This window comes from Mixophyes fleayi, chromosome 6 (genome assembly GCF_038048845.1).
Source record: "Mixophyes fleayi isolate aMixFle1 chromosome 6, aMixFle1.hap1, whole genome shotgun sequence".
NCBI lineage: Eukaryota > Metazoa > Chordata > Amphibia > Anura > Limnodynastidae > Mixophyes > Mixophyes fleayi.
In genome coordinates, this window is record NC_134407.1 from 77,285,934 (window position 1) to 77,309,778 (window position 23,845).

Below are 23,845 nucleotides of genomic sequence, written 5' to 3' on the forward strand. Positions count from 1 at the left end.
AAGAGGGGGTGGCCGGCTACTAAGCAGACCATCGCCAGGTGGATCACATCCACTCACTCAGTGGGTGCTTCTTGGGCTGCACAAAATGGAGTTTTAGCGGATCAGCTTTGCGGAGCGGCTACCTGATCCTCTGTACATACATTTACTAAGTTTAAGGTTTTTGCGTCCTCGAATGCCAGTTTTGGGCGCGGTGTTTTGCGTGCCGGGATATCGGAGCCCTTAGGGGGTTGCTTTAGAACATCCCCATGGTAGCAGTGTCCCCCAGATAGGATGAAAGAGTGAGGATTTTTTATACTTGTGATAAATCCTTTTCTCTGAGTCCATCTGGGGGACACTGCGTTCCCTCCCTTCTTCTCTTCTGCCTTCTGCTCTTTTCTCGGTTGTCTTACCCTTCCTTGGGGCCTTATAAATACACTGAGAATGCAGGGGTTTGCAGAGGGGAGGAGTCTGTCTGTAGGTTAAACAAATAATTGGCTGTTTGAGTGCCAACTCCTAGCTTCCCTCATACAACCCATGGTAGCAGTTTCCCCCAGATGGACTCAGTATAAAAATCCACCTTTTGTATTGAGTGTCACAAAGCAGTCAACACTTTCCAACCAGTCTCTGTACCTTGTGTTCCAAAAGGAAAGGCTGTCCTACAGAAGGTCACTTCCATTTAACCAGGGTTGATTTGCGGCTTCTAAGTCAACTGTGAATTGCTGGTGACATCTTTGTGTTGCTATCATTGAAGGCACAAAGGAAACTTCTCTTCTCTTTTTTTTTTCCAGGATGGCGGAGTTCTGTTACTTGGACTTTTTGTTGGCTGACTCTGATGGCCACAAAAAAGGGTTCAGCACCTCCACACTGTCCATATTACCATTTGCCAACATTACTCTGTGGCGAGTGTACTGTTAGCTTCTGGTGCATCCGACCAAGGCACGTTGTCTAAAAGACTTTGGTGGACCAGTTTTACAGAGAGGCCATCTGGTTGACCATGCATTTTTTTTCCAAGTTCTATAAGGTGAACCTTACCACCTGTGTAGAAAGTTCTCCAGGTGGCTTTTACTTCTCAGACATTCCTTCCCCTCCCGTTGATCATGGTACTGTTGCATCCTTTTCTCCAGTGCTATAGGGGAGCTGAGCCCTGTCTCCTCCAGGTATATGGACACATTATCCTTGCAGCTGCTCCTGTTTTGATTTTTTTCTCATTGCTGTGCTAGTGGTTAACTGGAGAGGAGCAGGGGGCAAGGTTTATAAACGAGGTGGGGTCAGTTGTTTTGTACAGTGTCCTGCCCTCTAGAGCGTGGAATAGAAGACTTCTTCCTAAAGCATTGGAGAACAGGAATATCATGGAAAATACTGCAGATGTCACTAGGCTATCATTATGAAATCAAAAGTTTTCCCAGACATGGGACTATTCTTGTTTAATTCCGTAAAACAAGCTCTACAAAATATATTTTTAACAAGTAATATTTCAATGCTATGTTCATATTTAATATAATTTTTATCTTTGCCTTGGTCACAAGGCTTTGCTCTCTGAGGATGAGTTGACACATCTAGAACAGGCATCGGCTGTTGCTACAGAGGTGACAAGTTCCATGCTGAAGATGCGATTGGAACTGGAGGAGAAAAGGAAAGCAACGAGTCTCCTGCAGACCGCTTTAGTGGGTATCTCTTAACAGTCCTCTTCCATGAAGCTGCTTGCTTTGTTTACTGTGGACTGTAAGCGCTGCATAGCTGTTACACAGAACTTTGAGAGTGTATCTGATTTTACACATACATATAATGCAGATCATGTAGTCTATAAGGAATGAGATTCTTAATAGATTTCCCCACATTCTCTGTTCACAGGCCCAGCAGCGTGAGCTAACTGTACGACATGTAAAGCAAACAGAAAAAGAGCTGGGATATCAACTGAAACAGCAGAGTGAGCAATATGAAGCCACCATACAGAGACACCTGACATTCATAGACCAGGTAAACAGGTTTTAGGTTGTAAATAGCGGACCAGGTCACAGGAAAGTATTTAGTGCCTTACACTCACCCCACTTACTCTACCCACCTTTACCTACACTCCCCAATCCACACTTTAATCCTTCTCTCCAGTAACTGCAGACGAAGTCTCTGCACTCATCTTATCATCTCACCCTACAACCTGTGCACTCAACGCTATTCCCTCCCAACTTCTCCGCTCTCTCCTCCACTACATGCCCACTTCTAACTTGCCTCTTAATCCTCTCTTTCCACTGGCAGATTTCCATCCTCCTTTACACATGTGCTCATTTCACCTATTCTAAAGAAACCATCTCTCTATCCAACTACCGCACTATTTCTCTCCTCCCCTTTGCCTCCAAACTACTTGAGCGATTAGTGTACAAACATCTGTCTCACTTTCTCTCCTCTTATTTAATTCTTGACTTTCTGCAATCGGTCTTCCGCCCACCACATTCCACTGAAGGTGCTCTCACAAAAGTGACTAATGATCTACTTACTGCAAAATCTAATTTCTCCATACTTAATCTCCTGGACCTATCTCCTGCTTTTTATACTGTTGATCACCCTCTTCTCCTACACACACCCTTCACTCCATTGGTCTTCGTGACAGTTATTTCTTTTTCCTACTCCATGGCAGCCCTTACAATGGGTTAATCCCTGATCAGCTAGTGTAGACAGGAAGAAATTTGTCACATCTGGCCCTTATATAAGGCAGCTCCTCCTCTTCCTCAGTGTCTTTTCTTCCTGTCTCAGCAGTGTTAGGACAGGATAGTGTAGTGAGCATTTGTTATTTTTGTTTGTTATTCGAGAGGGCTGACCTGAGGTTATGTCTTTTTGCTCTGGGCTGGCTGCAGGGCAGTTTCAGCTGGGCACGGGTGTTCTCTTTGATTGAATCTTATGAGACTCCCGGGGTTGTGCACACAGGAGGGAGGACAAGGCGCACAGAGGACAGTGCACGCGCTATACGTTGCCAGCGGTGCTGATTCTCTGGCAGACTCATCTGTGGAAAGAATCAGGTGATAAGTATGCTAAGACTCACTATGATGATGCCGAGAGCAGGCACTATATTAAGCAGCTGTAGCCCATTATCAATGAGGTTCAGTCTTTGCTTCGTGTTGGAAGCTGCAGGACTTGGCAGCTATTAGTGCACTATGGACCAAGAACTCGCCCCAAAAAAGCCGAAGGACACCCCAAGGTAAGCCCTTAGTAAGGGGTCCTTTTTATTCCTAAGGATAGGTTACTTAGTTTCTTTTCTATGTGTTTACAGTACCTCTGTGGAGCTTGTGCAGGGAAAAAGGAAATGGAAAGTGAACAATCGTGTGTGTGCAGCCTGTGATGGCAGGTTGCCGAAGGATTGTACTGACCCATTATGTGTATCATGCACCCCGGAAACTAAAGAGGAGCCTGCCCCCCCCTGAACAATCCAGGCAGTTCTTTTCATGGATGGCTAAAGCAATGCAGGAGTTTCAGGCCCCAGAACAAAGAGCTACAAGGGCCAGGGTCCCTACAATGGAAGATATGGAGGAAATAAGGCCAGAGCCGTCCTCCAAAACATTCAGCTCTACTCATTAATGGGACTCAGATAGTAAGATTGAGGTGAAAGAGGAGCCCAGAATGTTTAATTTGGATACTGTAAATATTATACTATTATACTGAAGCATTTTAACAAATCATTAGGTATTGAAGTGCCAGCAGTACCAATCAAACCGCAGGATGCATTCTTTGCAGAGCACCAAGTGAAGTCTAGAGTGTTACATACGCATAAAGTAGTTAAATTTTTGATTACTAATGAACGTCAGGCTCTAGACAAAAGTAATCCTAACATGGGGAGGCTAAATCGCATGTACCCTTTTCAGGATAAAGTTGCTGAAATGGTGTTCAGTGTCTAAAGTGGTTTCAGCTATAGCTGGCCTATCCTCAAGGACCACTCTCCCATGGGATGATGGGGGTCCATTGAAAGATGCTATGGATATGAAAATGGAGACTTCCTTCAGGAAATTATCTCCTCAGGCATAACCCTAAAATCTGGGGTAGCCATGGCTTCGGTAGATAGAGCCCTGAGACTATGGGCCAATACTCTATATACGGATATCGAGGATGAGATAAATAGAGTGTATCTTCTCGTATCCCTAGAGATTATGCAAAAAAGTATTGATTTCTTGTGTGAAGCTGCGTTGGATACGATTGTGTTTTCTTCCAGGAGCATGACTTCAGCAGTAGTAGCGAGAAGGGCGCTCTGGATACGTCCGTGGGCGGCAGATCACCAATCTAAAAGTCGTCTGACAACTCTTCCATATCAAGGCAGTTTTCTGTTTGGCGAAAAACTGGACAACCTTATGCAGAGCAATTTAAGGAAGCCCGTACCTACAGGCCAGGGAGACGATATTCTAGACAACAGGATAGTATGGCAAGACAGTCCTTTCGGCCCTTCAGACCAAGAAGGGGGATGCAATGACTATCTACGAATCCAGTCCCCACTAACTCCAGTGGGTGGCAGGATATCACGCTTTGCAAAAGTTTGGATTCAGACCACACAAGACAAATGGTCCAGGAGATAGTCACCAAGAGATATGCTATAGAATTCCATACATACCCTGTAGACAACAAATTCATTCAATCAAGAAGTCCCTCGTCTAACCTAGAACGGCAGGCATTGGAGGAAAGTCTCAGAGGCCTGGTGAGAACAAGAGCTATTGTATCAGTACCGTCAGCACGAGAAAGAAAAGGGTTCTACTCCAGACTTTTCCTTGTCCAGAAAGCATCAGGGGCCTTCAGGACAGTGCTAGATTTAAGGGCTCTCCGCTGCTATGTGCGAGCAAAACATTTCAGGATGGAATCTGTCAACACAATTCTCAAAGCACTAGAAACAGAAGACTTTCTAACGCAATAGACTTAAAAGATGCATATTTCCATATTCTGGTCACATCCCATCACCAACAGTTTCTAAGGTTTTGCATTCTAGGGCATCACTTCCAGTTCACTTGTCTTCCGTTTGGCCTTTCCACGTCTCCAAGAACATTCACCAAAGTCCTTGTAGTGCTAATGGCGGTGCTCAGGGAAAGAGGAGTGACCTTGTGGCCATATCTGGAATATATTCTAGTTTCGGCAAAATCAGAAGAAACAGCCTGGAAAACTACATCTCAAGTGATCCAGTTTCTGCAACAACATGGTTGGTTAGTCAATATAGAAAAAAGCCAGTTGATACCATCACAACAGCTTGTATTTCTAGGAGTGCAAATAAATACATGTATGGACAAAGTCTGCCTCTCTCAAGAAAGGGCCGGCAAGATCCAGTTGTTAGCACACCTGATTTAAATCCAACTTCGTGTGTCAGCGAGAACATATCTACGCCTCCTAGGAATGTTTTCCTCAACTATAGGAATACTACCATGGGCGAAGTGGCATATGAGAGTACTTCAAGCAAACCTCTTTGCGCAGAGGGATCATACAGTGGGGTCCATAGCTCCAAAATCAATCTCTCAAGGTCAGCCAGACAGTCCTTACATTGGTGGTAGCTCCCAGGCCTGAGAAAACAAGGTGTGACCCTTTCGGTACCAGACTGGTATATCCTTACCACAGATGCCAGTGCACTAGGTTGGGGTGCTCACATGCAAGGTATGGTCACGCAGGGCACTTGGCGAGACAAAGAGATAATTCTTCAGGAGAACATCTTGGAGATGAGAGCAGTCTGGCGGGCGGTCCAATAATTCCAGTCCTATCAAAGAGACAAGCATCTATGAGTCTTCTCCGACAACAGGACTGTGGTTGCCTTCATAAACAAGCAAGGTGGTACCAAGAGCAGAACAATGTTGGCAGAAATAACCGCTCTGATGGAGTGGGCAGAGGCGAATCTGAGATCTCTCACAGCCCTTCACGTAGCAGCCAAAGACAACGTAGTGGCGGATTACTTGAGCAGACACCAAGTTCACCCAGGGCAGTAGGAGCTGCACAAAGCAGTCTTTCAGCTGGTACAATGTAGATTTGGAACACCAGAAATAGACCTTATGACCACAGAAAGCAATACCAAGGTACCCCTCTTCTACTCCCGTCACAGAGACATCAGAGCCCTAGGGATGGATGCCCTATCAATACAGTGGAACTTCAAATTGGGGTACGTGTTTCCTCCCTTTCCACTCATCCCTCAGATACTCCGAAAAATAAGGATAGAGAAAGTGGAGGTGATAGCGATCCTCCCAGCGGGACCAAGGTGTCCCTGGTTCGCTGTAGCACAGAGAATGTTGCTGGAACATCCATGGCCGGTACCGATCAGGCCAGACCTCATACATCAGGGTCCAGTTTTACATCCAAATCCAAACTCCCTGAGTTTGATGGCATGGAGACTGAGAGGCAATTTCTAAAATCCAAAGGGGTCTCGGATGAAGTAATAGACATTCTAATTCACGCCAGGAAGAAAATCTCCTCTGTGATTTATTACAGAATCTGGAAAAAATTTATCTGTTGGGCAGGAGACATGGCGAAGGATCCCATATCTGCCAGTGTGCCCGGTGTGTTAGAATTTCTCAAAGATGGTTTTGTTAAAGGAATAGCACCTGCTACGCTGAAGGTACAAGTATCGGCCCTTCGCATCCTTCTTGATATCAAACTGGCGTCTCAGGGTCTTATCTTCCAGTTTTTTCAAGCACTAAAGAGGTTACGCCCAAGACGGAAACCATTCTTAGCCCCTTGGGACCTTAATATTGTTTTGGATGCCTTAACAGCCGATTCGTTTGAACCGTTACAAGACCTATCTCTTGGATGCCTCACGCTAAAGGTACTCTTTTTGGTGGCTATCTCTTCGGCTCGTCGAATAGGGGACATGCATGCTTTATGGTGTGAAGAACCCTTTCTGAATATCTATGAAGACAGAGTGGTTCTGAAGACGAATCTGGATTATTTACCCAAGGTGGTATCTTCATTCCACATCAATCAGGAGCTGATTCTGCCATCTCTTTGTCCTCATCCCGCTAACAGTGACGAAACACGTCTCCACACTCTAGACCTAGTGAGGGCTATATCTACGTACATCATCAGAACAAAAAATCTGAGGAAGACAAAGCAACTATTGTGCTTTCGGAAGGTCCTCGCAAAGGACAGGCCCCATCCAAACCCACATTGGCAAAGAGGATCAGATAAGGGATTGCACAGGTCTACAGGCGGAAATGGCAGGAGGTACCTAGAATAATGAAAGCACATTTAGCTATGGTGGTAGCAACCTCCTGGGCACATAGAACACATGCATCGGCAACTGACATCTGCATGGTAGCCGGATGGTCGTCGGTGCACACTTTTTCTAGCTATTATCTTCTTGACGTTTCAGTCTCTAAAGAAAGACAGTTTGGGAGAAAGAGTCTCCAACAAGCACTGTAAATAAATTTTCTGTTTGACTTTATTAAGGTGTTGGTTTTATTGCCCTCCCAATTTTTGTACTGCTTTGGTATATCCCATTGTAAGGGCTGCCATGGAGTAGGAAAAGGAAAATTAAGAATTATACTCACCGTTAATTTCCTTTCCTTGAAATACTCCATGGCAGCCCTATATTTACCCACCCTTGTTCTGTAGTTATGTATAGGACAGCTTGGGAAGTTATGAAAGACACTGAGGAAGAGGAGGAGCTGCCTTATATAGGGGCCAGATGGGACAAATTTCTTCCTGTCTACACTAGCTGATCAGGGATTAACCCATTGTAAGGGCTGCCATGGAGTATTTCAAGGAAAGGAAATTAACGGTGAGTATAATTCTTAATTTTCCTGGGTCACTTCCTACTTATCGAACCGTTCCTTTAGTGTTTTTAACTATGGCATATCCTCCCTTCCACTCCGACTATCTGTTGGGGTCCCACAAGGCTCTGTTCTTGGCCCTTTACTTTTTTCATTGTACACCTCTTCTTTTGGGGCACTAATTCGCTCATTATAATTATTATCGCCTCCAATACCACCTCTACGTTGATGATACCCAAATCTCTATATCTTCCCCTGACCTCTCCTTCTGTACTATCTCATGTTACCAAATGTCTTTCTGCTATCTCCACATGGATGTCCCAATGCTACCTAAAGCTCAACATGTCCAAAACGGAGCTTATTATCTTCCCTACTGCCAGACTCACCACCTGTTCTCAAATCTCCCTCTCTGTTAATAACACCACAGTTTTTTCAGTCTCCCAAGCCCACTGCCTTGTCACACTTGACTCCGCCCTCTAATTCATTCCTCACATCCAGACTCTCTCTCAGTCCCGTCGACTCCACCTAAAAAACATTGCCAGAATGCGCCCTTATTTTACTCAACATGCTACCAAAACTTATCCATTCTATCATCATCTCCCGTCTTGACTATTGCAACCTCCTGCTATCTGGCATTTCTGACACCCATATAGCCACAATCCATCCTAAATGCTGCTGCAAGACTGATCTTTCTCTCTCACTGCTCCACATCTGCTGCACCACTTTGCAAATCCGTGCACTGGCTCCCTATGTCCTCCAGAATCAAATTCAAATTACTCACCCTTACCTACAAAGCCCTCAACAACACTAACTCTGCATGCATCTCAAATCTCATATCAAAATACTCTCCCTCTCACCTTCTTAGATCTACCTCTGACCTGCGCCTTGTCTCGTCTTTGGTAACCACCTCTCACTCCCGCCTACAAGACTTCTCCCATGCTGCTCCCCACTTATGGAATTCCCTGCCACGCTCAATCAGACTTTCCCACAGCCTTTAAATCTTTAGATGCTCTTTGAAAACCCATCTCTTTTTTTAGAGGGGATCTTATCCTCGATAACACTATTCACGCTAATGCACCCTCACAGCTATCCCAATCTCCACTCTGAGACACATTTACTCCTCTTGGTTCAGCTATGCCGTCTTCCACTTAGAATGTAAGCCCTCTAATGAGCAGATTCCTTCATACCCTTTGTTTTCATGTCTGCGTTTGTTTTGTCTGCTTTGTATGTCCCTGTTTTATCTATGTACTGTTTTCGCTACTGTACGGCGCTGTGGAGTACTGTGGCGCCTTTCAAATCTACGATAAATCTACGATAATAACAATAATATTGCCTGATGAGGAGAGAATGCTTTTCAAAAATTGCAGTGGATGTGGAATCCTTTCTGAAATGAACGAGCCATGAGGAGTATCCTCACTGTTCACTGAAGAGCTCCCTTTTTTAAAAAGAAACGAAAAAATCTTGACACTTTTATGTAAACTTTGCTTAGTCTCTTCAGCCACCTAATGTACCTTTGGCATTTTCCATCTAAATTAGAGGAGTAAAGTTATCAGTGTCCTATCCCCTGCCCCTTACGCTAGGTTAGTACACTGGTGAAGGTCCCTCCCTTTGCATATTTAGCAGTTTAATGCAACAATGGTTGAGGTAACAGGCACCTGCATGTCTTTCACCCAATATTTAAGACCTGAAAACCTTCAGATAGTGGACTCAATAGAAGAAATTTTATAATCACGCTATTTGGGGGATATCAGGAGAGAAACCACAGCTGGTGGATTAGAGGGGAGTTGTGATGAACCCTCTCATCCCAAATGTTGAAAATCCTCTTTAATGAAGGTTCCTATGGCAAGTGGACCCCTTGTATAATGTGGCACCCCTGTTTGTGAAAGTGCATTCTATTGATTGTGAATGAATGACCTCACTGTGGCAGCCATTGATTGGGGTTCATTCTTCTGAATAACAAGCTTCTACTATCATGTCTTCCATATCTCTTCTAATAATGGAGAGTTTTCACAGAGTTGTACATGTTCTATAAGCCAAGCAATAGAGAAGATTTTCTAGAGATTTACTCATTGTGGTGACGGTCATCTTCTATCAGCCTAAGTACCCAATATGCTTCATTTTTCCACAGCTCATTGATGACAAGAAAGCCCTGAGTGAGAGGTGTGAGTCGCTAGTAAATGAGTTGAAGCAAGTGGATCAGAAGTATGCCACCAAGATCACCCAGATGCAGGATCAGCATGAAATGGTGAGAGACACCGCTGAACAACTCTCGTGGTATTGTCAAGAGATTGATGTCCATTACATAGTTTGCATTATGTTGGAGGTAACAGGTCACATTGGTATTCTTGTGTAGGCCTCCACCATTGTCTCTTGCTAATGTTGTGTTGTACTCCTCTAGGCAACTTAAAGGGACATATTCAGTTTAGTGCAGGGTGTTGCAGTGTGTCTCCGTAACAGTCCGCAGAGACGCATCGCCTTGATGTTCTGACTGAAATCTATGCTCGTTTTCCCTTGCGTCCCATAGAAGTGCACAAAAAAATAATGGAGACTCCTTACAGGGATATTTGGAAATATGCGCATCCGAACATTGAGGCGATGTATGGCGGCACCTTGCGCTGAATTGAATCTGCCCCTTAGAATATTGTTGCTTATTATTTCCGTATTTTAGCAATGAAGATTTAGAATGACATTTTCTTGTAAAACTGGGACATGAATGTGGATTTGTTAAAAAGTAAACTACACATTGTGCAGCCTAAACACAATGGCTAATGAGCTGCTGAGTTGATTGAAATGGCAAAGAATTGTATATACCTTCAAGTGTGCAGTGACAACTCAGGTTGTGCCCCTGTGATTGAAGCCAGAAGTCTGTGGAGAGCATTTCTATTACCTAGGAGACTACAAGACAATCTCTCACATAATTTAAGTCCATGTCTCCTGTACACAGCCTCATTTACCCTGCACATTGCAGAATGATGCCAAATAAAGTTTCAAGTTCTATATAGTCAGCTATATTTAACAATTTTCTTTGACATTTTGTGGGTATGAAATGTTATAAGGAGTAATAGCTGCATCTTTTATTAGAGCTCCTGAAGAAACTGTCATACAGCATTTTTATCTTGTGCGCTTTTTTGTGGGCTTGTACAGTGCCAATTTACATATTTTACACTAAGCAAACAGACCTCTGACTTCCAACTCTGCATCAGTCCCTTTATGCCCAGAAAATGGCTTCCACCACTGGGTGAAGGCTACATGTTGGCTTCAAATGAAATGATTCAACTGTCCTTCTGTGTTTATAGAAAGACTGCAGTGCCTTGCCCTAAGTATATGTTGCCAAAATCCTTTTCACAACTTCTACTGGAGTCATTTCCTTTGTTACTTACTATATGGGTTTGTTGATTTGTTACCTCTTTCCCCCTTTCTTCTTCTCTCTCTTTTTCCCCAGGTTTGGCAAACTCTGGGCCCCCTGTGTGAGGTAATAGTGTGAGCTAAATGCACACTGCAAATTGTTTGCGCATCCCTCTTTCCTCTAACGCCTCCATCCACCTTCTGACAGGAATCCCTGTTCATTGCACCCGTGATTATACAGATGCTGTATACCCTTCTGTGTGTGTGTGTGTATGTTAACGCCCTAAGAAATTAATGAAGAATTTCACCCAGTTTATGTGTGTCCCAGCATGTTTCCATAACACTGTGCTAACTCAATTAGTTCTACTTGATATCTGTTTCCTCAGTCCCTCTATCACTTTGACTTTCTTATGTTCTATAGCCTAGAAGCGGCATGTCATTTTAGAGAAGAATAAATACAACTCCCAACTTTTTTGAAGGCAGCATTGGGACGGTGGCAAGGCCACGTCATGCTGGGGGCTTGGTCACACCCAATGGGGGTGTGCCTAGCGCTTTTTGAATCACCATCCTTCCCCGTTCTTCCCTCTAAACCCCTTCATTGCTGTGTGCGCTGCACCCATTCACTGTTCCTCTGCCATGCAGAGCAGCGGTGAACAAATTACCTCCCATCTTTCCCACCGATTAGGATGGCGGGACAGAACCATAATTCGGGACAGTTGGGAGGTATGCAATGTGTATATTGGCCTCCCTGAACAATAATTTATTGCAAGGATGATTGCCAGGGGTAATAATGAAGGATTGTCAACTAATCACTAATTTCTGAAAATGGCCAAATGAATATTCAAAGTTAATTGTTTTAAATAATCATTTTTGAAGTCACCCAGTGCATTTTATAGAATGAAATTTACTCATAGGTTAAGGTTTTGATGTTATCCCTGCTTATCTGCCCTAATAAACATCAGTAAATTTAAAGTTGAGTTTGTTTTGTCTCCAGTGTAGGTTTTTTACAAAACCCAAAATGACCAAAGCTCAGTGCAAAATCAGATTTATTCCCACTATGAGCCTCTGTTTGCGTGCGTGCTCCTAGATTTCCGTCAAAGTGCATATATACTAAGATTGTGACGTTTGCAAAGGAGCAGACGTCTGCACAGGCTGGGGGAGGAATTGGGCAAGTGATTTCATTTTGGGAGAAAAGCATAAAAGTATTTTTAATGAAAGGGTCGTTCTAAATGGGTCAGCGGTTAGACTTTACATTTTTGCACAGTGTGCCTCTTCTGCTAGTTAGAAGTGCACCTCTGTGAGAAACACAAAAATCTGGAACATGTCCAGAGAGCGGTGAGTAGCCGTGCACAGAAGAAGACTCTGCATTTCCTCTCTGAAGCCATGCCAATTTTCACTGTGGTTTTGTAGCCTGTGGTGACCATTCGTTGTCGCAACCTCTCCCCCCAAAGTCTATGCATAAAAAAATGCCTTCACACATGCCCAATCTCACTTCCTTCCTTCACACACTTCCCTTTCTCTCGTAGCCCTGCCCAACAGCCTATCTACAATCACCATCAGCAGAAGCAGCTCAGATGAAGGGTGTAGGACAGACAAATCATTGATATTTGATATGTCAGCCACTATTTTTCCTTATACTGCTTTCCCACTTTCAGTTTTTAACTTTTCATTTAGAAAAACATACATTTTAAATCAGGCAGCACTATACAATCATATAGGATCCAGGAGTGTACAAAAATAGTCAAATATAAACTTAAGAAGTTTTAAGATTAGGAAACGGGCATTTAGGATTTTTTTATTTAGTTTTTGTTTAGGCGGGTGTGAGGGATGTTTAACGGGGTTTGGTTGTCACCTATGTGTATTATAACATAAGGAAAATATTTAGAGATTAGGTAGTAAAAGGGGCCTAAATCCTTTGAGCAAATGAGAGCGTGATATGGGGTAGTGCAGAAGTAGTATGGTTAATGGGAGTTGGGTGGATGGGAAGTGAAGGATAAGAGGGTAAAGTGTATGGGTCCAGGGACAGACATGAGAGTTAGTCTTGTAGGTAGAGCCGAGGGGCCCAAATCTGGTGGAATATATAGTCTGTCATGCAAGTGGTAGGTCATTTTTCTTAATGCGAGCCAAATATAGGACTTCTAGGGAAAAACATGTAGGGGGGGGGGGATCGCTTTGCTTCCAAGTCCTAGCAATTAAGCAGAGGAGGAACGACCATTGGAGGAGAGTGGAGAGAAGATATCTCTCCCCATCCCAGAAGGAGGAAATCTTGGGGCAAAACCATCAATTATGTAGGAATGTACCCAGTTGCCCACATTCACGCCAACAATCGGTGGTGGTGGTGGTGGTGGTAGTGGGATACATTTTAGCGAGTTTGTTGGGGGTGAGATACCATCTGAAGTTAACCCATTTCCTGTGGGTTTTTTTTTTTTTTTAATCTACTTCAACCCCTAGTTTTTTTTCCTTTCTTCTTGTCCTTTCCTTGATTTAACACAGTCTTGGCTGCCATTTTGTTGTGCATGATATAACGAATGGATAACTTTCCTTTATAGCGTCATTAAAATTGCTTGCAATCACAGTTATGCATGTAAAATGAAATGGTCGGTCTTTTACAATGATACAATTGTAATAATGCAAGTTAGACCAGAGGAGCCCAAGGCTGCTCAGAGCAGGAGGTCACGGAGCAGGAGGTCACGGAGCTGTAATTTGAAGCTTTTTTTATGAATACAGTTTTATATTTTTAAAGCAAAGGCTTGTCATTATTAAATATTCAAATGCTGTTTTCTTTTTTGTTTTGTTTTCTGCTCAATATTCTATCTTTAGAACTGGGTGGAGGACTCTGTATTGATAACACACATATCATCTCCCTCAAAAGTTAAGCGCATTAGTGCATTTACCTGTTCCTTATAAAACATCTCTGATATTATTTTCTGAACCCAAAAATGTTTAGGTTCAAATATAATAACCTAAAGTAGCATAAAACGGAAAGCCAACTCACCAGCCCTAATATTTAGATCTCTACCTTGCACGATTCCCCCGAGCGGTATCAATTGATATTGTCACAGGACAACATAAGGTGTTATAGAAGACTATAATTATATAATGTCACATCACATGAGGAACCACTACATGCGCTGACTCTTCCTGAGCTCGATGGGATCTGATAACAGTTTATCAGCCGAATAAGCCTAATAAAGGCTCAAAAACAGGTATGGCTCCACAGTCAAATACAGTAATAGATCTGGCTTACCGCTTCTCTGCCTTTTGATTAAGATCAAGTGTAGATACCCATGTAAATACCCATGTAAGCATTGGGGCTTAAAGGTGCCCCCTATTGGTGATGGGCTGTCACCTGAAACACTGGGCAAGAGGTGGGGGTGTCTGAAAATGCACTAGGGGATGGGAACACCTTTGCACTAGCACGTAACTTACTATTGCCCTTTTTTTTTTTCTGCCAACACATTTATGTCTTTGCCCTGGCCTTATGGCTGGGCAGGAAACAAATGTGTGTATATATATATATATATATATATATATATATATATATATATATATATATATATATATATATATATATATATATATATATATATATATATACCAGCGATAAGCCTGGCGCACTTTTTTACTTTCTGTCTTTTTTCTTTGTATTTAACTCATTGACACCAGCACTTTTTTTCACTATGTGCTCTTCTATGTTTTATGTGTGTGTGTGTCTCACCTTTTCTTTTGTGGAGTTTGGGCAAGACCCTTATGAGTAGTCCTCTCTGCATGTTCTAGGAAGCTTCTTATTTTGGGTGGAGCTGAAGACCCAGTTCCTTGAGTGAAGCTTCGGTTGACCTTGGGGAAAAGTGTCAAATCCAAGACTTGCGGCAGTGTGGTGCTGAAGACTCTTGCCCCCTAAAGGACCTTATTGATGGGGAGGAACAGGGCACTTTCCTGTTAAGGAAGGTTCCAAAGATCCAAGCCCCTAGTACAGTCACGGCACTGTGATTGGAGTAATCACATTGGACTTAAAATAAAATACAGTAATAGATCTGACTTGCAGACATGATGCATGCAAATTTTTAAAAAGTAAAAATCACACACCATATGACTCCCGGTTTAATAATCAAAGATACAATTCAGATTGAATTTCATTATCAAAGTGAGTGTACAGGAAACTTAAACCATGGCAAGAGATTCCAGATGAAAACTAAATGGGAGATTCCTGGTGGCTGCAAATGGCTGTTAGAAGCCTGATAAGCTACCTTGATTCTGGTTTTCAGGTATGCATTGGTTTAAAATGGCTATTCTGTCAGAAGATTACAATTACTCATATTTTACATTAGGTAATTTTTCTTAATAATAGGTTTTCTATTAACAAGAAAATTGTCGTTTTAGGCAGTATTAAGTCTGTTGTTGGCCATAATACCACCTGAAACGGCCAGTGTTGCCGCCTTCCTGTCTCCACCCCATCACAAAGTAAATTATGGGTTTTTTTTTTGTTTTTTTTTACAAGATTAGTGTGGAGTGTGGCATGAAGCTTATCTCTTCTCTGTGCCCCGTAACTTCCAATTACATAATCCTCAAGATGCCAGTGCTTAGCAAGAGGAAACTCAGAGGGGGTAGGAGTGCTGGCTCCACTTGGTTGAAGGTGGTTTCTTATAAAAGTGACCCAGACAAGAAGTAAAATAAACTTTTTTTTTTGGGTGTTTATTCACATCGCTCCTTGACGCCACCTTCATTCTGTTGTCCTTCACTCTCATGGAAGACTTTCTCATAATCAGTCTTTTAGACAGACAGAAGGATCATAGGATAGCAGAAATGGTGATTCTTATCTATAGCATAGTGTACCTAATACACCAAAGACCATGCTTCCATAAGTTGTAATAGAACAAATAAGAATAAACCAAGTAAACTATTTTATAAGATTCCTTTTATACTTGTCTTCCAGGAGATGAAGAAGCTACAGGAACTTATGAGTGCTACAGAAAAAGTGCGTAGGGAGAAATGGATTGATGAAAAAACTAAGAAAATTAAAGAGATCACAGTGAAAGGTAAATTTGGGCTTTTTCTTCCTGTATACATTTTAGCTTCAAAGGCCTAATATTAGAAATTCTTCTGGTCAGCTAGGCTCACATCTCTGAGAGCTACTTAGTTCTAATGTTAATCGCTTATCCAGATATTTGACCATGTTATGTCAAAGTGCTTGCTGGTGATGATGCTGATATTAATATTTTCAACCTTTTAGGCATCCTGGCTCTTAGGTATACCCCCATCCCCGTCCCTGAGTTCTTTTTAGAAATGTTTTTATGAATTGAGGGTTTCCAATGAAAAAATGTCCTTCACGTTTCTGGAGGGATCAAACGAGCAGGGTCAGAGCCGCTTTTTATCACTTTTCAGACCAAGGACTCTCTTCTCCTTCTATGCAGTCTAGCCAATTTAAAGTCCCAGAACAAATTCTTTACTGCACTGGACCTAGGCCCAGATTTAAGTTCATTAAGCGTGCACCTCGGGGTAGAATTAAATGATGATGATGATGATGGGGTGACAGGGCTTGAGGTATGGCCCTATGACCACCTGCATCAATCATTCCTCTGTGATCTCCTTTCAGCACTGACTTTATATGCAGTTGGGAGATGGTGGATTATTCCTGCATCTGCACTCACCCTTTTCAGTTATAGTTACCACCAGGCAGAAGACACAGTGGTGTGTAAGGCAGCACTGTTTTACTGGCATGGAACCGGCATGTCAGCTGACTATGCGGAGGTGTTCTAGACATCTACTAGGAACACCTCCTTTTCTTTGTAATACACGTGTATATTATACAGCAGAGAGGCTTTGATGGTAGTAGTTGTCTCCATTTCCTTCGCATAGTTACCTGATAAGCCCAGGATTCATCAGATTGGGCATCAGGTAAGGCTCTACATATTTGCATGGCACCAGATTTGGCTGCCTATTAGGCTTTTTAGCTGTTATGGCTCTGTATGTTAGGCAGGGCACCTGTTATGGCTCTGCATGTTAGTCTGGGGATCAGATATGACTCTGAATATGGTACTGGGCATCAGATAAATGGAACTGAACCCTGAAGCTACCAATTAAGTAGGGAGGATTTTGTAATTCATCTAGTATAAATAATATTTACTCTAGGCTTTTAATTTGCATAGTGATGGGCTGTTTGGTGTCTTTGTTTAGTAACCCTTTTATATCCATTATTTTATTCACTGATTTGAACATTACATATGGAGATGAAAAACAGCGGTAGATGTTTTGTGGCTCCAGGGAAGTAAAAACCTGATGTCCTGGTCATCTCTCATTATGTTGAGGGATGGAATTATTTCCTATTTATTTCCTATTATTTCCTATTTTCTTGGGTTCTCTGGTTAATAACTGAAACATTTTAAGATTCTTAATGCAAAAAACCTTAAAAGGTCATGGGGAAGGACCTTGGGGTAGGTTTGGGGGGTGGAATTGCTGACAGTAAACACTTCCTTTCATTTTACCTTAATCATTTAAACAATATGGCAGCTCTCATGCAGATTTATAGATACAAATTAAGCAGATTAGCTTTGGTCTGTATGTTTTACTGAACTTGCCAGTGTGTCTGTCTTATTGTTATTAACACAAAAAGAAAAAAAGATTGTGTTATGCATGTATTCATTATTGTAAACTCACACAGACCAGAAAAGGGAATGTTGTCTACCAGTGGATAATACATGAAAACACCTGAGCTTGCATCAGTTTAATGGGAATAACTGTGTTGCAATAAAAAATTGCACTGACAACTTTACTCTCGGTGGGCATAATGTTTAAGACTTATTAAGGTTTATTGCAACAGTTTCAAGCTGTACAACCTTGGAAAAATATAAGCATAGAGACCTCAACAAATTTTTAGATGCAAGTTATTATTTTTTTATTTTTTTTGTGCACAGCAATGCGGTTTTTCATGTGGCCAAAGTTGTATAAAAAGCTGCCCTCTCTGCTTTTGCCACTAGATGTCCCTGTGGTTTTTTTTTGCCAAATGAGGTTGTTGGGTTTATAGGACTGTACCCAGTGAATAATGTGCTTCAAATATTGGAAAATAGAAAATATGCTGGATTAGCACATTATTTAACCTCAAAATGGTGAGTCTCGCAATAAGTCACCTTATTTAGAGTGTGAGCTTTTTAAGCAGGATTCTTATTACTATTGCATCGTTTTTGTGTAAATGTTTAAATCATGTAACTGTTATGATGGTCTGTGTATGTTACTTGCTACAATGTCGGTGCTTTATAAACTTACGCCTGAAGCGTGTCATTTTTTAGGCTATATAAATGATGTGTCGACATTACTTATAATCAAGTGGTTATTCTAGTCTGTATTTTTCACCGTTCTAAAAAGTATGTATGTAAAGCAGCCACTGGCAATACTGAAACGTGGTATTCTGAGCTGAATTGTGAAGCACCTGCCATGCAGGTGTAAATAACGCCTTTGTTTGGTGTTGGAATCTCAACATGAGGCTACAAATGAGGATCGGGGGAGAGAAGGGGAAGAAGGTATTTTGCAGACACATGATCAACTAAATAATGTCAGAGTTAATTTAATCCAATCACAGAGGTTAGGTGCTTTAGGAAGCAACATGGTTTTTACTTCCCTGATTGAAAAGGTGTGTCTCCATAAAAGATATTTTTACAGTTATCCAAAAGGAACTAAAATAGAGACTGTAAATGTGTCAAGGATACAATATTTTTACTTTGTATAATATACGACGCATGCAATCAAATACTTGAGAACATGAATAAATGTGTTTTTTTTCGGCTTTTGAAAGTGATAAATGGTTAATGTTTATTAACTTAAAGTTTGTTTAAACTCCAAAATTTTAATTTTTCATATATGAATCCTGAAGGTAAATTATATTGTTCAGTTTTATCATAACATTCCATTTGTGGCTCTGTTAAAATGTGAAGCATTACCCACTCCATTACAGACAGCTGATGATTCCCCTACATTGATAGAACAATGTCTTCGTGGGATCTCATGCAGATCAAAAAGCTGCTTCTGCAGAAATTTTATTAAATGTGATATCACTGGCCCTCCCCTTGTGTATGAATCAACCAATCCACACTGTGAATTTATGCATAGCAAATCTTAAAAGCCCCTTCCTCAATACACATGCTGCTGAGATCCTTTTTCACAGCCTATCTCTCAGGCCCCCTCTATGGCTCCATTGTGTACCCCCTTTGGTGGCAGTCCATTGTAGCACACCATTAGAGATAATCTAAGTATATAGATCACAGCACATCTTTCTTATTCAATATTTTTCTTTCATTTGCCCTTAGATTGGCCTAGCTGTGATAATTGTTTACTGCATGATTGTTTACTGCATAACCTACATTTAGGCAGTACATTGCCAGTTTGAAGGGACTGTTTTGCTGTCCCAACAGCCGGTAAGTTGCAAGGTATGTCCCAGCTCACCAATGGTGGGTGCACGCAACTAAACGTTTTTTTGGTTTTTTTTTTTTAGTGTAGTGGTATGTTGTAGCCTAGCACTTTAGAAGTTCCTTGTATCCCCACAGGAACATGGCTGGTCCCCATGTGGAAAGACCATGCCACCAATCTTCAGCTGTCCTGTTTGATGAGCATGTGCCCACTATAGCCTCAGTTTCCTGTTGTTAGCTGGCAAGATTGGAATTTGGTGTGGTCTTCTGCTGCTGTAGCCCATAAACTTCAAGGTTCAACATGTTTTGCTTTCAGAGATGTCTTTTGCATACTATTGTTTAATGCATGGTTATTTGAGATACTGTGACCTTCCTGACAGCTTGAAAAACTGTCTATTCTCCTCTGATCTTTCTCATTTGCAAGGTGTTTTCACACACAGAACTGACACTAATTGGATGTTTTTTGTTTTGTGCACAATTCTCTCTAAATGCAAGAGAATGTTGTGCATGAAAATCGCAGAAAATCAGCAGTTTCTGAGGTATTCAAACCACCTTGACTACCACCAACAATCATTCCACAGTCAAAGTCACTTAGATTACATTTCTTCCCCATTCTAGTGTTTGGTTTGAACAACAACTGAATCTCTTCACCATGTCCGAGTGTTTTTTTTATGTATTGAGTTGGTTGCTGTATTCGGGCGCTTGACCATTACACCAACAGGTCCAGTAATGACCTTGTATTCAAATACATATACTTTAATATGGAATGGTTCCCCTTTTGCAGGGAAAACAGCTTCCACTCTTTTTGGAAGGTTCTCCACAAGTTGTTGGAGTGTTCCTGTGGGAATATGTGCCCATTCATTCTGTAGAGCATTTATGAGGTCAGGCACTGATGTTTTCTGAGAAAGCCTGGCTCACAATCTCCGTTCTAGTTCATCCCAAAGGTGTTCGATAGAGTTGAGGTCAGGGCTCTGTGCGGGACAGTCAAGTTCTTTCACACCCAACTCATCAAACCATGTCTTTGTAGTCCTTGCTTTGTGCACTGGGGTACAGTCATGTTGGAATAAAAAAGGGCCTTTCCCAAACTGTTTCCACAAAGTTGGAAGCATAGCATTGTCCAAAATGACTTGATATTCTGAAGCATTAAGATTGCCCTTTACTGGAGATAAGGGGCCTAGCCCAAACTCTGAAAAACAGCCCCATACCATTATCCCTCCTTCACCAAACTTCACAGTTGGCATAATGCAGTCAGGCAGGTAACGTTCTCCTGACATCCGCCAAACCCAGACTCGCCCATCTGACTGCCAAACAGCGAAGCGTGATTCTTCACTCCACAAAACACGTTTCCAATGCTTCACAGTCCAGTGTCTGTGTGCTTTACACCACTACGTCCCACGCTTGGCATTGGTCTTGGTGATGTGAGGCTTGCATGCAGCTGCTCGGTGTCACGGTAGAACTGCAGGAGGTGCTACCAACGGGTATTGACACAACTGAGCAAGGAGGCGCCGAGTCTAGCGTGCCCCCATTATTCACCAGGGACCCCCGCAAGGAGCTATGGACTTGGCTGCGCGGGGTGCGCAGGTCGCTGTTCTCCAAGTTAGTCATCAGTCCGGTAGTGTGGAACAGGAATAGTCGAACTGTCTGGGTCAGAAGCCAAACAGGAGCGATGTACCCAAGGATAATGAAGAGAATGATCAGAGGGAAGCCCAAAGGTCAGAGCCAGAACAAAAGGCTGGAGCTGGTGATCCAACACTCTGGCGCCAGATACAGCCACAAGGAGGTTTAAATAGAAGTAAGTACTCCTTGATTGGTGCTGCGTTTTTTTTCGGTCAGAACGCAACAAACCGCAAAGCAGGTAAAGAGAGTCTCTAGTTGCTATGCGATGGAATGCAAAGCTCTGCGCATGCATGCGCAGCATGGTTATCTGGAACCAGGAAAAGCGTCCTGTTGCTAGGCAGCGAGGCGCCATTAGTGAGAACTGACAGGTGTCCGCCCCTGACACCTAGGAGAAGAGCGGGGACGGCGCCTGACACTTGGCCATGGAAATCTATTCGATTAAGCTCCCACCGCACAGTTTTTGTGCTTAAATTAATGCCAGTGCAGGTTCGAAACTCTTCAGCTATGGAATCGGCAGAGCTTTGGCAATATATACACACCATGCACCTTAGCAGTCATTGACCCCGCTCTGTGATTTTACACGGTCTTCCACTTTGTGACTGAATTGCTATTGCTCCTAAATGCTTCCTCTTTCTAATAATATCACTTACAGTTGACCGTGGAAAATCCAGCAGGGATGATCATTCACAAACCATCTTATTGCAAAGGGGGCATCCTATCACAGTGCCACGCTTGAAGTCACTGAGCTCTTCAGAGAGACCCATTTTGTATCACAAATGTTTGCAAATGGAGACTGCATGGCTAGGTGCTTGATTTTATACACCTTTGGCAACAGGTCTGATTGAAACAACTCAATTCAATAATTAACAGGTGTGGACAAATACTTTTGTCCATAAACTGTATTATATAGTCCAATCGTGGTGCCACTGAAGGATTTTCTCAAATGGAAAAAAAGCTATATTAGGCGCCAGAGGATCTAATAGTTATTAATTATAAAAACAGATGACTGCTGCTCCTTGCGGGCAGATATCTGAATCTGTCTAAATGGTATGAATTATATATATAATATATATATATATATATATATATATATATATATATATATATATATATATATATATATATATATATATATATATATATATATTATAAAAATAGGGAAGCGCTAATTTACCTGTAGTATTTATTTAAAAAACAATATTACAACACACATATATGTGTAAGCTTACACAGCTGACTAAAACCTCCTGAGACAATAGGATTTCTTAAACACAAGACATAGTGTGTCTAATTGTAGTGAAACACCAATTATTTAAACCACATAGATATAATCTTATAATATGCATAAACAATTGCATTAATGTAACAATTAACCATTACTATTGATTCATACGTGTGTTACACTGTTACGTTTACAGTGGTCCGGACCACCCCATAATATCAGATTCAATAGATATACATAGTAATCATGGTAATTATACTAAATTCCAATTAAAACAGCCACATTCCAGCAGTGGTCAGTAATTGTAGTTAGTTAAAAACCAACTACAGGATCTCCTAATTTTCAGTGTCCATTTAGCGCATAGATAATGGATCCCAAAATGGAAATCCCATTTGTGTTTCAAATATCAGTGCCAGCGTATTCAGCGTTAATTGGTATATCAACCTGAAGTTACAATCCTCAGAATAGAGACATCCGTTAGACTCAATGGCTCATAAAGTGCAACAGTTAGTTCTCGAACATCAGTTTTGGCATGCAAAAATCTGCAGCAACAATCGAAATTAGTAGCTAGATTACTTAGCTCAGTCTGTGATCGATTTGCACTTAGCTCGTTCAGCAGCCAATTCGTAAGGATAGAAAAAAGCTGGATGCCACAAGGAGATCCTCCAGAGAAATAATCATGCAATACCCCGGGGTTTGAAGGAGCAGAGCCTGTTAGTCAGCTGGATAAGTGACAGCCAATTCTGACGCGTTTCCCTGTTACAAAAGGCTTCATCAGAGGAATGGTAACTTGTCAAAGGACGTGTTTATTTATGGCCATAAAGAGAGTCACATGACCAACATTATCCAGTCAAAGTCTGATCCAGATTGTTCATTCATAATAGGTACAGCTGTTTTAGTGTAATTGGAAGCACTTTCATGGAGTAAATAATTATACATAAAGGGGCATATTTAATTAGCTTTTGGATTCGCGGTAACGCGCCGGAACAGCCGCGAAACGTAATACACGGTACCGCAATAACGTGGATTTTCGTTCGCAGCCCATAGGGTTGCGAACGAAAATCCGCGTTAATGCGGTACCGTAATACCCGCAAGAACGCGCACTTTTCACGGCAACGCGCGTTACCGCGAATCCAAAAGCTAATTGAATATGCCCCAAAGAGTTTATGTATAATAACGTGACATGTGAGGTTAAAATGTCAGTGTGGTTTGGATTCTCTTACTTACTCCATGAAAGTGCTTCCAATTACACTAAAACAGCTGTACCTATTATGAATGAACAATCTGGATCAGAGTTTAAAAAACAAACAAACCAAAAACAGATTTCATTTCTGATCTGTTAAACATTCTTTTTTATGCCAAATGGTAGATTGATTTGTTCAGAAATCCCAAGAGCTTCCTACCTGGGAGAGAGTTGGCAACCCTCATACAAATTGTCCATACAGGTTTGTAAAGATCTTGACAATTTAGACTGATTCCCCCAATATCGGTTGTCTGTTTCCAAAATCACAGATTGAAGAGGGGGACTCACTAGACGATATAGGTTTCAAGGTGTGTGTGTGTGTGTGTGTGTG

The 23,845-nt window shown here is 41.9% G+C and overlaps 1 protein-coding gene across 5 annotated transcripts in view; it reads left to right on the forward strand.

The window, feature by feature from the left end:
• CEP131 (centrosomal protein 131) overlaps positions 1-23,845 on the forward strand; it is a 105,694-nt gene that overhangs the window by 43,475 nt on the left and 38,374 nt on the right. For 3 of the 5 annotated variants that reach the window (XM_075216893.1, XM_075216896.1, XM_075216894.1), the window contains exons 14-18: positions 1,506-1,643; positions 1,831-1,956; positions 9,820-9,936; positions 11,134-11,163; positions 15,970-16,072. In XM_075216893.1, coding sequence (XP_075072994.1) covers positions 1,506-1,643; positions 1,831-1,956; positions 9,820-9,936; positions 11,134-11,163; positions 15,970-16,072 — 514 coding nt within the window. The remainder of the gene's footprint in view (positions 1-1,505; positions 1,644-1,830; positions 1,957-9,819; positions 9,937-11,133; positions 11,164-15,969; positions 16,073-23,845) is intronic. The other 2 variants (XM_075216895.1, XM_075216897.1) reach the window with 1 other exon arrangement.